The 16622-nt window shown below is 47.2% G+C and overlaps 1 protein-coding gene across 2 annotated transcripts; it reads left to right on the top strand.

The window, feature by feature from the left end:
* The first annotated feature begins 238 nt into the window (after positions 1–238).
* Positions 239–16519, top strand: zhx1 (zinc fingers and homeoboxes 1). Of its 2 annotated transcripts, none has more exons than XM_030371462.1 (8): positions 239–761; positions 1750–2107; positions 2550–3166; positions 6328–6546; positions 7674–7889; positions 8726–8890; positions 9069–10364; positions 11303–16519. In XM_030371462.1, exons 2-8 carry the CDS (start codon positions 1870–1872, stop codon positions 11591–11593), a joined length of 3042 nt encoding a protein of 1013 aa, XP_030227322.1. In that variant the 5' UTR covers positions 239–761; positions 1750–1869; the 3' UTR covers positions 11594–16519. The 2 variants fall into 2 exon arrangements, with proteins under 2 accessions (XP_030227322.1, XP_030227321.1); XM_030371461.1 differs by having other exon boundaries at positions 239–876.
* Positions 16520–16622: the final 103 nt, after the last annotated feature.

The following is a 16622-nucleotide window of genomic DNA, read 5'->3' as shown; positions in this document are numbered from 1 at the left end:
TGTATGTGTTCAAACATCGTTGCACTTGCGGCATTAGTAGATATGCGTTATTTTCAATATCGATTTTTTTATAATCAGGATTTGTTTTAGCGTGATACAATACAACCCCGTACAGTATAAAATCAGAGCATTGCCAGTCATGGTACATGTCTAATGGTGTCCTCAAGTAGCCTCTGGTGCCTCCCGAGCGTTCTGAAATGACGGGTCATGTGAGGACATTTTGGCAGCATAGGTTCAGTTTACGGGCAGATAGTTCCAGCATCGTCCATGTATTCAGAGCAGAGCACATGGGTGGGTGGGTGTGTTTTGTATGCGTTTGTATATGATACTTGATAAGGTTTAATATCGAAGGCATTTATCCCCCTGTACATTTAATTTCGGCAAGTTTGAAAAGGCAAAAAACGCACAGCCAGTCGCCCAGGAATGACGTCAGGACGTATCACATTGAATAATGACGCCGTTTGATCATTAAAGAAATTCTGCCATTATAAAATAACTGAATTGGGTCAGCAAACGGCCACAAAACCCGCGGACATAGCGGAACTATCGTGGTGATGGGAATGTTCAAAGAACTTTAAAGCGGCGCTTGGGAAGGCGAAGTGTGAGCAGAGCGAGAGATGGTTCATGTTTTCAGCATCTGCAGACAGAAGCGATAGACGGGAGTCTCGTCGGTCCGTCTGTCTGCCTCCGCTGTTTTTGGGAGACCCGCAAGCCGAAATACTGCAGTCCCGGCCGGGTTAGGCTTGAACGATTCAACCAGGGTAGGAAGGACTAAGCGATACGTACAAAGAGAACCCGAAAGCTCTTTTGCCCTGAGTCAGAAACTACTTTTCATCACAGTAGCCTGGTGGCAGTACTGCACATTTAGTTGTTACAGTAAGTTTACCACCAGACATAATCAATAATGAGTGGCCCAGCTAACTGGCTAGTTTAGCCCACCATACATGCAGGCTAGATGCTATTAAAAAGCTATGCATCTAATTATATTCAACTGTAAACATTAATTAGCGGGTATTAATGCTCTTCATTATTGTGAACATTTGTACGAGCATTTTTAAATGCCAATTTAAAAAAAAGTTGTAGCCCACCTGCCAAAGATATATTTAAAAAACATGAATTGAGATCTCTTCACTGGTCTGCCTACATCCTGTTATTAAAATCAGGAGGTCTAGAAACCAAATTCTAGATAATGTTATATCATCTGCTGTGTTATTACTATTGCCTACAGCTCATTTCCTTTGAACCCACATGGATAATGACAATAGCTTATAACAGAATGATTTACTATATTATTTCCTTTACATAGACTATGTTTACAATTGATCTAAACATACAAAAACCCAAACGTTTATGTGTTATGCTACATATAAGAATCCTAACACAAAATATGAATCAAAATGGGAAACAATTGTTTCCTTATGTACATGTGTTTATTATTTGGCTATTTAGGAAGATTACAGACCTCTGGGCTACACAGAATCGAGTGAAGATTACTCAATCATTTCAAATACTTCTCTTATCTACTGTTTCTTTTGGTCTGCCCTTATATGTTGCAAGGAATCGAACCCGGTATGAATCATGTGAAACATAAGAATGATGCTGTAATTACGATAGCCCATCTACTCGACCGCGGTGGTCTCATTGGCTTCAATCGAGTATATACACAAGCCCCCGTCTGTCTTCCACATCACAGATCCATCAGTCCATCGCTGTCGTGCGGCCAGCTCACCCGTTTCTCCCCCTCAATAGATCTCCCCCCATCGGGGACTCGAGCACGGGACAGACGTGTTGTTCGAGTCCCTCTAGACCACTGCCCGCTCACCCCCACGGTTGAGACCTTTAACCAAGCCTCCGGTGTTCGGCACCGCCATGTCCAGCCGCCGGAAGTCGACCACGCCCTGCATGGTGCTCGCGTCCAACGTGGTGGAGCAGGCGGAGGAAGAGGAGGAGTTGGGGAGGAAGGAGCTGACGGGGGAGGAAGGGGTCCAGGTGGAGGAGGCGGGGCAGAAGAAGAGCTGTGAGGACGATGAGGAAGAGAGAGCAGCAGTGGCGCTGGAGGAGATGAGAGAGACCGTTTTGGTGGTTGCACCCACGCCGCCCGACACAGGTGAGATTGTAGACGCGTGGCCTGAAGTACCCCAATACCCGTTGAGAAGGCTGCATGCCATCTACACCCATTCCAGTCTCCCAGACAGACTCTATAGTTTCTATATTCTTTAACTCGTTAACTAAAAATTCTCAATTCAATGTGTGTAATTTTCTTAGAAATGTTTTTAAATCTGTATATAATTGAGAGCCATAATAAGCGAAACCTTTATTGTTATTCCTGATTTGTTGAATTTAATTTGCAAGTGCATTACTCAAATAAATGATGCCGGAACCGAAAGTCCCCACGGATGATTATACAAATCGAGTGTATCGCATTTAGTGGAACATCCCGCGTTTACAAAGTAAGGCCTATTAGTCAAGCCTTGGAAAGCCTGGGAAAATTCAGTCACTTGACTTTAAATAGGGGAAAAGAAAAATGTAAACCAGAACACTTGTTGCAGATGAGCCCGCCTTCCCCCCTGTGGAAGGCCACAGAGACGCCCCCTCCTCGCTGAAGCCCGGCCCGGCAGAACCCTCTCTAGAGGAGGTCCTGTGTGGCGACGGGGAGTCGGTCGCGGCGTCCGAGGAGCCGCCGGGTGGCGTCGGGGCCGCGCCGCGAGCCCAGCCCCCGCTGAGGGAGGAGGGGCGGGAGGAGAAGGAGGAGGAGGAGGAGGGGGGGGAGGAGGCGGAGGAGGACCAGGAGGTAGTGGAGGACCAGGCGGCGGCGGCCGTGGCAGCCATCTCCCTCAGCAAGACCCCCATCATGCGGATGAAGAGCAAGGCGGAGCCCAAGCGCATCGCCGTGTCCCTCAAGTCCCGGGAGGAGGCCGCCGCCGCCGCCGACGTGTTCGGGACGGGGTTAGGAGGAGGAGGAGGGGGGGAGGGGGAGGAGGGAGGGGGGGAGCAGGAGCAGCCCATCGAGGCCCCCCTGGGGCCCCTGACCCCCGTGGAGATGCTCCTGCAGGACTCCATGAGGTTTGGGGGGGGCAGCCTACTGGGGAACACCCCCCCCTCAGAGCAGCAGAGGAAGAGGTCGTCAGGGCTCAGTGCCTCGGTGCTGCCGGCCGGCCTAGCTCAGGTGAGGAGCAACCGTTCAAACACATTGATCTGTTACCGTTCACACACATTGATCTGTTACCATTCACACACATTGATCTGCTACCGTTCAGACGCATTGATCTGTTACCGTTCACACACATTGATCTGTTACCGTTCACACGCATTGATCTGCTACCGTTCACACACATTGATCTGCTACCGTTCACACCCATTGATCTGCTACCGTTCACACCCATTGATCTGTTACCGTTCACACCCATTGATCTGTTACCGTTCACACACATTGATCTGTTACCGTTCACACGCATTGATCTGCTACCGTTCACACACATTGATCTGCTACCGTTCACACACATTGATCTGTTACCGTTCACACACATTGATCTGTTACCGTTCACACGCATTGATCTGTTACCGTTCACACGCATTGATCTGCTACCGTTCACACGCATTGATCTGCTACCGTTCACACACATTGATCTGTTACCGTTCACACACATTGATCTGTTACCGTTCAAACACATTGATCTGTTACCGTTCACACACATTGATCTGTTACCGTTCACACACATTGATCTGTTACCGTTCAAACACATTGATCTGCTACCGTTCACACACATTGATCTGTTACCGTTCACACACATTGATCTGTTACCGTTCACACACATTGATCTGCTACCGTTCACACGCATTGATCTGCTACCGTTCACACGCATTGATCTGCTACCGTTCACACGCATTGATCTGCTACCGTTCACACGCATTGATCTGCTACCGTTCACACGCATTGATCTGCTACCGTTCACACGCATTGATCTGCTACCGTTCACACGCATTGATCTGCTACCGTTCACACGCATTGATCTGCTACCGTTCACACGCATTGATCTGCTACCGTTCACACGCATTGATCTGCTACCGTTCACACGCATTGATCTGCTACCGTTCACACGCATTGATCTGCTACCGTTCACACGCATTGATCTGCTACCGTTCACACGCATTGATCTGCTACCGTTCACACGCATTGATCTGCTACCGTTCACACGCATTGATCTGCTACCGTTCACACGCATTGATCTGCTACCGTTCACACGCATTGATCTGCTACCGTTCACACGCATTGATCTGCTACCGTTCACACACATTGATCTGCTACCGTTCACACCCATTGATCTGCTACCGTTCACACACATTGATCTGTTACCGTTCACACACATTGATCTGTTACCGTTCAAACACATTGATCTGTTACCGTTCACACCCATTGATCTGTTACCGTTCACACACATTGATCTGTTACCGTTCACACACATTGATCTGCTACCGTTCACACACATTGATCTGTTACCATTCACACACATTGATCTGCTACCAATCAAACACATTGATCTGTTACCAATCAAACACTTTGATCTGTTCACATTCAAACATATTGATCTGCTACCATTCACACATATTGATCTGCTACCATTCACACACATTGATCTGCTACCATTCAAACACTTTGATCTGCTACCATTCACACACATTGATCTGTTACCATTCAAACACATTGATCTGTTCAGATTCAAACACATTGATCTGTTACCATTCACACACTTTGATCCGTTCACATTCAAACATATTGATCTGTTACCATTGAAACACATTGAAACACAATGACCTGTTCACATTCAAACACATTGATCTGTTCACATTCAGGCACATTGATCAGTTACCATTCAAACACAAATATCAGTTCACGGTCATCCACTTGGAACAGTTCACGTTCAAAAACATCAGTTTTCACATTCCCATTCAGACTCACGTTTGTTAATTAGTCAGACAAACTGCCAGAAGTGCTCAGGCTGAATGTTAAGCGAGCATGTTTCACAATTTGTTGCAGCTGTGAAACGATTATTCAGGTACATTAGTTCTCAATTAACATCAGTTTAGAGAGGAATGCTACTAAACGGTGCACACAGTCCATTTTCCAACTGCCAAGCTGCCTGGTTTGATTTACTCGTGAACGTGTACTTTATTTCTTATCGCTGGCACATGTGTTTTTTCATTGGTTTAATTTGTTTTACTATTGGGTATGTGGTTCAAAAATGTACTGACCAAATATCTCTTCAAGAATTACTTACTACCCTTTATTATAAATATACATTATCAAGTATATATTTATTATTATATTATAATCAATATTCATACATATTCTTATCTTGTTTACTCTAGAAATTGTCTTTGTATGTGTGTACATAGGTTTGGATATGGAGAAAAGCATAGTATCGTTTATATGCATGAATCATGAATAAGCATTAATTGTAAGTGTAGGACTAATTACTTTAGTGTGATGTTTCAAATGCAGTATGAGTAGTAAAAGTGCTGCTCCCACTACTAGTTTCAGAATAGCGTCGTTTAACTTGTCCTAACCTACCCAGGTACGAAAAATACAAACATCATACTTCATCATACATTTTGTACGTTTAAGAGGCAATCCTGACCATTGAAATGAACATTCCCCGAACATAAACCCGTAGTTTAATTAGAAAATCATTATCGGGCATTACCTAGTTGATCTTTTAACGTGAAACCATCGCTGTCCACTGGATTAATATGTGGAGCCATCACTGTGCACTGGATTAATAGTGTAACCATTGCCGTCCAATTGATTAATAGTTAAACCATTGCCGTCCACTGGATTAATAGTGAAACCATCGCTGTCCACTGGATTAATAGTGAAACCATCGCTGTCCACTGAATTAATAGTTAAACCATCGCTGTCCACTGGATTAATAGTGAAACCATTGCTGTCCACTGGATTAATAGTGTAACCATTGCTGTCCACTGGATTAATAGTGTAACCATTGCTGTCCACTGGATTAATAGTGTAACCATTGCTGTCCACTGGATTAATAGTGAAACCATCGCTGTCCACTGGATTAATAGTGAAACCATCGCTGTCCACTGGATTAATAGTGTAACCATTGCTGTCCAGTGGATTAATAGTGAAACCATCGCTGTCCACTGGATTAATAGTGAAACCATCGCTGTCCACTGGATTAATAGTGAAACCATCGCTGTCCACTGGATTAATAGTGAAACCAGCGCCGTCCACTGATTAGCATGTGTTTGTGTCTGTGCGTTTGAGCCCCTGCTAACCTCGGTCCCCCCCTGGCCGTTGGGTCTGCCCAGGTGCTGTCGGCCCTCCAGGCCCAGCAGAGCTCCGCTGCGGCGGCGGCGGCGGGGGTTCAGCCCCAGCTCTTGGTCCCCCTGAGCAGCATCCCCTCCTACAGCGCGGCCATGGACAACAACGCCCTGCTCGGCAACACCTACAAGAGGTTCCCCTACCCCTCCATGGCCGAGATCGCCACCCTGGCCGCCCAGACGCAGTTCACCGAGGAGCAGATTAAGGTAGAGGCTCCATTTTTGGGGTGTTGTTTGGTTTTTGCTTCGCATTTATTTCATTTTTTCTGCAATAGCTCTGAGCAAATGCTCAGCCTACTACTTCCCTCTGGTAGGAGGTACAGGAGCCTGAAGAGCAGAACCAACAGACTGAACAATCAGGACACTTAACACTTGAAACATTAAACACTAAACAGACACACATAAACCTCACTTTCTATAAAGTGCAATATGCTCACAGCCTTTTATATTTTATGATTATTATTCACCTCGCCTGTCCTTGTCTGTTCCAAATGTTTTTCTTGTTATTTCTGTCATTTTTTTTTTTTTTTAATTTTTAACTTAAATGCTTGTTTGTTTTTTTGTATGTGAAATGCACCTTCAGTTGCCACTCCCAATTTCGTTATAGGCAACTGTACAATGACAATAAAGGCTCTCTTATCTTATCTTATCTTATCTTAATAGTTCACCGCAGAGGAAGTACAGGGAATGCTAGTCATGGGTATGCCGCGTTTCTGTACAAGGGCCCGGGCGGGGAGTAGGCTAAACTCGTGAAAACAAACAACGGTAGATCTTGTTCACAGCGCTATCATAGCAGGACTGACACAGGTGTAGCCCCTAACCTCAAAGGAGACATTTTATGCAACCAGGTGTGAGTGTGATTAGCCGGATGCAAATCATCCGCTATTAATTAGCGGAGCTGCTAATTTGCATCCATAGTCCCTAATAAAATAAATATAAAAAGCACAAGCAGAAGAGACAGCAAATAAATAGATAAAATACAAATAGAAGAGACAGCAAACAAATAGATCAAATACAAAGTAGAGGGGACAACACGCACAGCACAATACATTACACAATCATAAAGATACCAGATGCAGACAGGATATAACAATGCATTAAAAAGTAATGTTCAATTAGTGTCCAGTCCAGCTAGTGGTCACACTTGTGATTGGATTTGAGCCATTGTTGTAGTTGTCCTTTAAAAGAAGAATATGTGGGGCATTCCCTTATTGTGGAGGGAAGACTGTTCCAGATGTCACCCCCCACAACAGACAACTATGCATGTGACAGATAAAGTATATTGAAATCTTGAACCTTGAATCTCCTACCTGTTCCCCAACCCTCCCCCCCAGGTGTGGTTCTCGGCCCAGCGGCTGAAGCACGGCGTCAGCTGGACCCCCGAGGAGGTGGAGGAGGCGCGCAGGAAGCAGTTCAACGGCACGGTGCACACGGTGCCTCAGACCATCACCGTGATCCCCGCCCACCACCTGTCGGCCGCCGCCAACGGCCTGCAGTCCATCCTGCAGACCTGCCAGATCGTGGGCCAGCACGGCCTGCTCTTCACCCAGGTGGGCCCGCCCGGCGCGACCGGCGGTCCGGCCCGCAGCGAGTTAAAGGTCCCGTTGGCAGGGGCCACAAGCTGTGTGGTGGGATTCGCCCGGCACGAGACGTTTTGGAAATCTGCCCCTTGTGACATCACAGGTGGGCGTGTGTCCACCTAGATGTGTGCTGGATGGATCAGTCTGCCAGCCGACCCAGTGGGCCGTAGCAAACGCTGCTCATCTATCTGTCACACATCGAGGTGGACACGCCCACCTGTGATGTCATAAGGGGCATATTTTCAGATTTTTGTAGCGGCTAATCACCTGGTGGCATGCCATGGGACCTTTAAGGGTTCCACTTCGACGCCGCGCAAGGGGGTTTAGGGACCCGTTACGTCCTTGCGGACCCTCCTTGCGTCCACCACAAGGGCCTGAGGTGCACATCCTCAAAATGTTAACCTTGCGTCGAGGCAACGCGGCAGCAAGGGCTGTGATTGGTCCGCTCTCTCAAACCCGAGGCAGAACCGTGATCCTTGCGTTGCGTCGACGTGGAGCCATGTTCAGCTCTTTAGATCGGCCGATGTTGACCGAACTTTGTCTTCATTTATCTACACGCTGACGTCTTAGGTGTCGGCCTTTTCCCCTCTACAGTTTCCCCATCAAGTCGTGTCCACCGACCTTTCTTATACGTGATGATTATATGTGATTTTGTGCTATTCACACATCCCATGCTCCTTTCTTACGAGGCATCAAATGATCTCAAACATTTTAGTTTCACAAAAACTTCTGACCCCCTTTATTTTTACTTGGCGTTTTCGTGGAGGGAAACAGGGTTTAAAAGTGTCGGTGTTGGCTCCGTGTAGGTGGGTCCAGGGGGAAACCTGCCGGTGACCAGTCCCATCACCTTGACCGTTGCCGGCATGCCCAACCAGTCTCAGAGTGCCAAGGGCTTCTCCTGTCAGCCCAGCCCAGGGAACAGTGAGCTCAAGAGGGCCACCACCATCCAGCCCCCATCACTCTCACCCCAGGTGGGCCGTCCTCTTGTATTGTATCCGGCGCACTCGTTTGTCCTCCGCTAAACCCTCTCTGTTTTTGCAAGCGTCTTCTCCGTCTCTGAACGGCGCTTAAGAAACGTCAAAAACAACGATTGACGGGATCTGATCCTAATCCATAACTCCGTCACTTTTCCCTCTCCGGGGCGCGCAGGAGAACTCGGCGCTGAGCTGCGACACCTTCGGCATGCGGCCCAAGAAGTCCAAGGAGCAGCTGGCGGAGCTGAAGGCCAGCTACACCAAGAACACGTTCGCCAGCGACGCCGAGATCGCCCGGCTCATGCGGCTCACCAACCTCACCAAGGGCGAGATCAAGAAGTGGTTCAGCGACACGCGCTACAACCAGCGCAACTCCAAGAGCAGCCACGTCATCGTGTTCAACGAGGGCGCCGGCCGCGCGGCGGGGGGGTTGGCGGGCGGCGGTGGCGGCGGCGGCGGCAGCGGCCCCATCGTCATCGACTCGAGCGACGAGCCCACGTCGCCCCACCCGCCGCCGCCGCCGCCGCCGCGCACGCCCCCGGCCCGGGAGCCCCGCGTGCCCAAGACGTGGAACGCCTTCCCGGACTTCACGCTGCAGAAGTTCAAGGAGAAGACGCCGGAGCAGCTGGTGCTGCTGGAGGAGAGCTTCGAGCAGAGCGGCACGCCGGCAGACGAGGAGCTGAGCCGGCTGCGCACGGAGACCAAGCTGACGCGCCGCGAGATCGACGCCTGGTTCACGGAGCGCCGCAAGACGCCGCCGCCGCCGCCGGCCGCCGCCGCCGCGTCGTCGTCGTCCCGCCGCTCCCCGGACGGCGAGGCGGACGGCGGGGACGGAGGCGCCGGGACGAGCCCGCTGCAGCCCAGCTCGCCCACGCCGTCGTCCTCCTCGATGTCCTCGGCGTTCCGCAAGGGGAGCCGGACGCCACCGGGAGGCCGCGGGAGGCAGGCGCCGGACGGCCGGGACAAGGCCAAGAAGTCCCCGGAGCAGCTGCACGTCCTGAAGAGCGCCTTCGTGCGCACCCAGTGGCCGGCCACGGGGGAGTACGACCGGCTGGCCGAGGAGAGCGGCCTGCCGCGCTCCTACATCGTCAACTGGTTCGGGGACTCGCGCTACTCCTGGAAGAACGGCAACCTCAAGTGGTTCTTCCAGTACCAGGGCGGCGGTGGCGGCGGCGGCGGCGGCGGCGGCGGCGGCGGCGCGCTGAACTGCGGCGTCGCGGGCGGGAAGGCGGCGGCGGCGGCAGGGGGCGGGAACAACGGGCGGAAGAGGCGCGTCCGGAACCGCGGCTGGGGCCGCTCCCGCACCAGGAAGCAGCCCAAGAGGTCGGCCTCGGAGCTGGACCGGTCCCCGCCGCTGGTGAAGTTCAAGAGTGGGCGGGACATCCTGAAGGAGTACTACCTGAGGCACCGCTTCCTCAACGAGCTGGATCTGGACGAGCTGGTGTCCAAGAGCAACATGAGCTACGAGCAGGTACCGTGTAAAAGATTACACTCGGCACATTAGTGCATCACTCTCTCCTTTATCAGCGGTCCTATCAAATTATGTTACTGTCCAATTGATAAGGAATCAACGTACGCCTACTCTACCACAAGAACAACACTCTATATTGTAAAAATCTCACCAATAGAAACCACTCTGCTCTACAGCCCTCCCTCTGCCTACCCTCTTCAAGCCCTGGATAAGCGTTTCTACGCTGCTCCAGAGTCTGATTTAGGAACGTAGATCCGTGTAGCCTTTATGTAAGTGTCTACGTAATAGAATCGGTTGGACAGCACATCACAAACGTAAACATGTTGCACATTGTACCTTTTTAAAGCTTGGGTACGCAATTTGGAGAAACCAGCCTGAGTAAGCTACATTTCATGTTTCCAACTGAAGAATCCCCCCCCCCCCCCCCTTCAGACCACCTGCCAACGACTTTCCCCCAAAAGTAACTTGCTAGCTTTCCTCAGTGGGCCGAAGGCATGAATCACCATCGTGTTACCTCAGCATTCAACAACAGATCGTGACTTAAAAGACGTTTATTGTGAAAATCATCGAGATGGTGCCCTTTAAAGTTGACATATTGTACCACAAGGTGTGAGTGCGATTAGCCGTTAGCCGTCGGCCTCTTCTGACATCACAAGTGGGCTTGTCCACCTAGATCTAAGACGGATGGATGAGCAACGTTTGCTACAGTCCTATGGGTAGACTGGTCCATCCAGCACACATCTAGGTGGACACGCCCACCTGTGATGTCAGAAGAGGGCAGATTTCCAAAAAGGCTTGTAACGGCTCATCACAATCACACACCTGGTGGTGTCACATGGGACCTTTAACAGACCTTTATTGAGATGAACATCTTCGACACGGGGCCCCTTAAGTTTCATCTGACGCCGTGTGTTCCCGGGCCCCTCCTCCCCCTCCAGGTGAGGGAGTGGTTCGCCGAGGTCCACCGCCGCGTGGACGCCGGCCTGGACCCCTTCCTGGACCACGGCGAGCCCACGGGCCAGGCCGACGAGGGCCACGACGCGTCCCCGGCGGGCCCGGCCACGCCCGGCCGGGGGCAGGCCGGCGCCACCGCCGCCATGACGACGGGGGACGAGCTGGACGACGAAGACGAGGACGACGAAGAGGAGGACGAGGACGAATCGGACGAGAGCGAGGTGTGGCAGCCGTCCCGCAGCGTGAGGAAGTCCCTGTCGGGGTCGGAGGACTAGCGAGCGGTGGAGCGTCCCCCAGGGGCCGTCCTCCATGTAAATATAGTCCCTAGTGTGAGCATGCAGTGGTGGGCTGAAGCCACTCCCCTAGCTGTGGGTATTTTTTTGCATGTCTTTTGATTCGTCATGTGAATCGAAACCATACTGTCAATTAACACGCGAACGACCTTTTCATGTCTACATACGGTACGAGTTTCATAGCGTTCTCCCCGGTCGAGTTATGTTGGCAACGGTTGTGACGGTGGAGGAAGGCGTGAGAGAAAGACTCGTCGTCCTTATGCTCGTTGACCGCAGGGAAGGGGACAAGAGATCTGATAAACAGGGTCTCTGACAGGACAGTACGACCCCAAACAGCACACCTTAGAAATGGCTACATATTTTATTATAAACATGTTTTAGAAAAGTGTGCCTTTTTTATCCATAAGGATTTGATATAGCCCAGTTCCCTATTTTAGAAGATACGCTGCCAAAACAATTTCCATGGTTCTATTGGCAGCACACACTTGCCCCTCTGCTAAAAGGCGGCAAGTTCGATTTCGCCCCGCAGACGTTGCTGTGGTCGTCTGAGGGGCTTTTGATCCAGCTGCGGTTTCATCGTAGCGCTCAACTCTCCAACGAATACAAATCACAGCATGTGCACCTTTCTTTACTACTGGCTTATGTCGATTTGCATAGCAGACTGACGCGACATTTAAATGTAGCACCTGGTTGTAACTTTTAGCACAGAGAGAAATATGGCCTTAATACAAGTTGAGAATCCATGGGGAGAAAGACATCTATCTGATTCAGGCCTTGTGTTAAAAAAAAAAGGCTTCTGACATTTTTGTATTATGTTTGTGTACAATCAGTCATAGGAACGTGTGGTTGACTCCCAAAGGTACGTGGAATGGATGAGGAAAAGCACCTTGGAGGAAATGTATGCTCTGAGGGTAATAATAATAATAATAATGATTTTATTAATAATGATGCAGAATGCATCATTCTTCCTTTTATTTCCGATGAGTCTTCCCATATTTTTTTTTTTATTGGAACAACATTCATTTGTTGGTGATATATTCATAATATGAAAGGTCAAACACACAAATCTGAATTATGATGCGAAAAACAATCATGCCTTCGAGTTCCTTTTATTTTTTATTACATTTCTTAAGATTGGTTAAACGCCCAACCAAATACGTTGTTTCAAACCAAATTGGAAATTTAGTAACAAAAATGGAGGCCTCTTTCTGTGCCAAAGTATAGGGCGTAAACATGTGGCTCATCAAGGTACGCTTGTCGAATATGGAGTGTGGAGACTGACAGCCAGAGCGGACCCCTATTGTGAATGTTCTCCCGGCGAAAGGCCCCTGACATGTTTTCGAAGCCTACCAAAAATCGGGATTTTTATTTTTATTTTATTTTGTGTATCCTTTTTATTTCTATCCAAGGCTGAAGAGGATTTTGAGACTACTGTTGTTCAAGGCTATTGGTATTATGAAATACAGAAATAGGTGCTAATTAATTGATTTTAAAAAACCATTCGGTATTCCAATAGACTAGTGCTTTGTACTGAGGGTGAAAGAGTAAAGCAAGCATGCACTTTTTGTCCACTTCTGTAAGTCGTGGAGTAAGTCCCCATTAGGCACCTTTATCTCATATTATACCATTTAATGGCTCTGTGAGACCAAATCTGTTTTGTATACTATTGTCTAAACAAATATTTTGCCTTTTTTACTTGGTGTGTTTTAAGAAGGAGAAATCCTCCCAATTGTCTCATTTTTCTATTGATATGTATTACCCAAGAGTCTGGTGTTTTTTATCGCTTTTAGCAATTGTTCTGGTTCATCCGTCACTTTCTTTTTTCAAAGTTGCACAACCTGATTGCTATTTTACAAGCTCAGTCGCTAGAGAGAAATGCTTGATTGTTCTTTTGTTTTTCTATTGTGATACAAAATGCATTTTTCTTGCATCGGTTCTGCTTTACCCTCCCTGTCCATTACATCTTTAACTTAAGGCTCTTCTCATCTGTATTGTTGGCTTCTGTGTTATTTATGCCAACTTTCTCTACCAATCACCCATTTTGTACATACTCGAGAAGGGGGGTAAAGAAAGGGGGCAGGCTGATTTTTAGAACAGCGTCTTATCATAACTAACTCCCGCTAACATGTTCTGGACTTCAGACTTTCTTGGGTGCACGTTCCATGTAAAAAGAAAATACTTGTTCACTGTGCATTGTTGGTGTTGCGCTAAACATACCTTGTGATGGGAGACCCTCAAGAGGCCACCATGTACGCCTGTATGAAGATGGCCATCACAGAGTCTCCTCTCTGCTTCCCTCTGTCTGCAATGGATGGCTACCACTGAATCTTTCACTAGATGAACCTACAGTGGGCCCTTGCGGCACACGTTCTTGATTGGCCGGATCGCCAGCGGTTTCAGACATGCTTAGGAGGACCCCTATGAAAGATTTCACACGTTTTTTGTGTACGTTGGCCGAAAACAAAAGTTGCGATGCATGACCAAGTGCTGCATTATTTCCACTGGTACCCATTCTTTAAGTGGCTGAGTGTCTCTCGTGGACATGACGTGTCTGACTTTCAAAAATGTTTTGGACTGTCGTGAATCTACATTAGGCCCTTGTCACTCCTTAAGGAAGAACTGAAAAATTAATATTTTGAACTGAGAAATGGTTTAAAAATAACAAAAACTTGTTTTTATCTGGTTTTTCTAAGCCAACATAAATTGCTAGCTATAATCCAAAAAGCTATCTTAAAGGTTGGATATGGGATTTGCTAAACGCCAGCAGATTTTGAAAACAGACAACTCAAATGGTCCTACCCCCTCTCCTTCAACACTGATTCTGACTCCACCCATTCCAAGTACATGGACGCGCATCATCCACGAGCGCAAACACAGGTGCGCGAGATCGAGCCATTAGCTAGTTAGCTATCTTGGGTCACGAGCTTTGAGTACGTGCACGAAGGGGTCACTCTCGCGGGGAGCGGGCGAGAGGGAGTGCAGTACGACCGTTTGATTGACGTACTTACCGTCCATTGCCACTCGGTGGGTCTGGAAATCATTGGCTGGAGTTTTTCGAGCCCTGCCCGTTCCACAGATGATTGACTTGTTTAATTTTCATGTCAGTACTTCTAACTCAGTGGCTGTAAGTGGGTTATGATAAGGATTTCAAGTAATTTTGCAAAAATGGCCAAAAAAGAGAATTCCATACCCTACCTTTAATTTTCAATCTGGAATCCCAAAAAACTACTGTAGATTAACAATCAATAATTTGATGTTGTGTTCAACTGTACAATTGTTTATTATAATGTGTAAAGTGCCTTGCAATGAAAAGAAAATACGAAAAATACATGTTAATTGTATCTGGCCAGGTATCCCGTAAATCTTGTACTGCATGCAATAACAAACACAAACAGCTTTTCATTTTATACACACAATATTTGGGGTTAGTTTGCCTGGTGCAGGATATAGGCTGATTTAGTCGAGACTTGACCCATATTTCTATGTGTATTTCAGCACCAAGGGCCGGTTCCATGAATGTATTGTCTTATATTCAAGAATAACCAAACGTTAATCACAGCGCAGTGACAGTGCCGTCCCTGGTAAAACACAGGTTATTGCTCATGCTGGTCCTAGCAGGTAAAAGTAAGGCAGTTTATCTGCTAAGCCAATGGCACAAGTCTAATCAGATAAGAAATCAGTGTTTTATGTTGTCCTGTGGTTTAATGTGAGTGTTGCTTGTTTTGACCTAGCTACATGCCAGCTCCCCAAGTCTTTCCCTTGTTAGGATCAACATGTTTATCAGCCCCAGTCAAAATGTCAAGTCTAGACGGTCCCATAGTTTATGGTTTCATATCTTTCTATTTAAGGGATAACGTCAGTAACAGAAACGTCCACATGTCATTGGATTGATTTCTACAGACACACATAGTATGTACAATTTAGTGGTGTTCTTTTTTTTGCTATAGTTTTTCAGGGCCGGCCAAGTAGCGTCACGGTAGTTAGTCTTTTCTGTGCAACATATTCTTAGCCAGAACCCAATAAAACAAAAGATGCAAAGTGTGTCTGTTTTTTTTTAGGGGGATCAACATGCATTCTGTCGTTTCCTTGAGGAAAATGTGTGGCAATTTTGGATGTTCTGATTATTGACTACGATTAAACGATAGCAGCTTATGTTTGCCAATGGTACTTTCATTTTAGTCTGTATGTAACAGTTAAAATAATATAGTCAAGTCTTATAAAAAAATAATTGGGAGTTATGACCTATGACCCAGAAACCAAAGAGTGTGTGACTGAATATTCTGCCTTGTTATACGGTATTATTAAATTCTGTTACTATTACCAATAATAGAGATGAAATATGAGATGCTCCAGCTCCTTCTAAGTTGTGCTAGGTCTGCTGTAGTGATATATCTGTTCAATGAGCTGATTGCTATTGTCATTTAAACCAGTTAACCCTGTGCAGTATAACTAAGTTTACATTGTGATTGACATGCTGTTCTATCGCTGGCCTTTTGCTTATACTTTGGCTGTTATCGCAATAGTCCTCTCTGTGTATATACACTTACTTGTTAGTATGTCGGGCGGTTGAATGTTGATGGACAATAGTAATGTTAGAATTGAGATGTTGATTGAATCCGCAGCCATATACAATTGGCTTTTCCTTCCACGTTCCTCCTGCCCGTAACTGGGATTTTGTAATACATGTTTGGGATGTTGTATTGATAGGTAAAGGCCTAATAGTAGTAGTGACAATTTCTACATTTCAAACACTTTTTCTGTTTCTATTTCTCTATCATTTGCTGCGGCCCGGTGATTTTCACATTGTATTGAAAGATGATGGTGGTGGACCAGTTCAGTGTTTGCTATGAATCTGTTGTTACAACCGGTAACATTGCAACAAGTAAAATTTTAAGTAAATCTGTTTTACCTGAATGTTGTCTCTTTTAATCAAATACTTTTTTTAAATTAAGAAATACATATTTTTAAGTTCCAGCTAGAAGTAGATATTCATTCATTGTTTGATGAGATA

This window comes from Gadus morhua, chromosome 11 (genome assembly GCF_902167405.1).
Source record: "Gadus morhua chromosome 11, gadMor3.0, whole genome shotgun sequence".
NCBI classification, from domain to species: domain Eukaryota; kingdom Metazoa; phylum Chordata; class Actinopteri; order Gadiformes; family Gadidae; genus Gadus; species Gadus morhua.
This window is presented reverse-complemented; position numbering and strand designations above follow the sequence as displayed.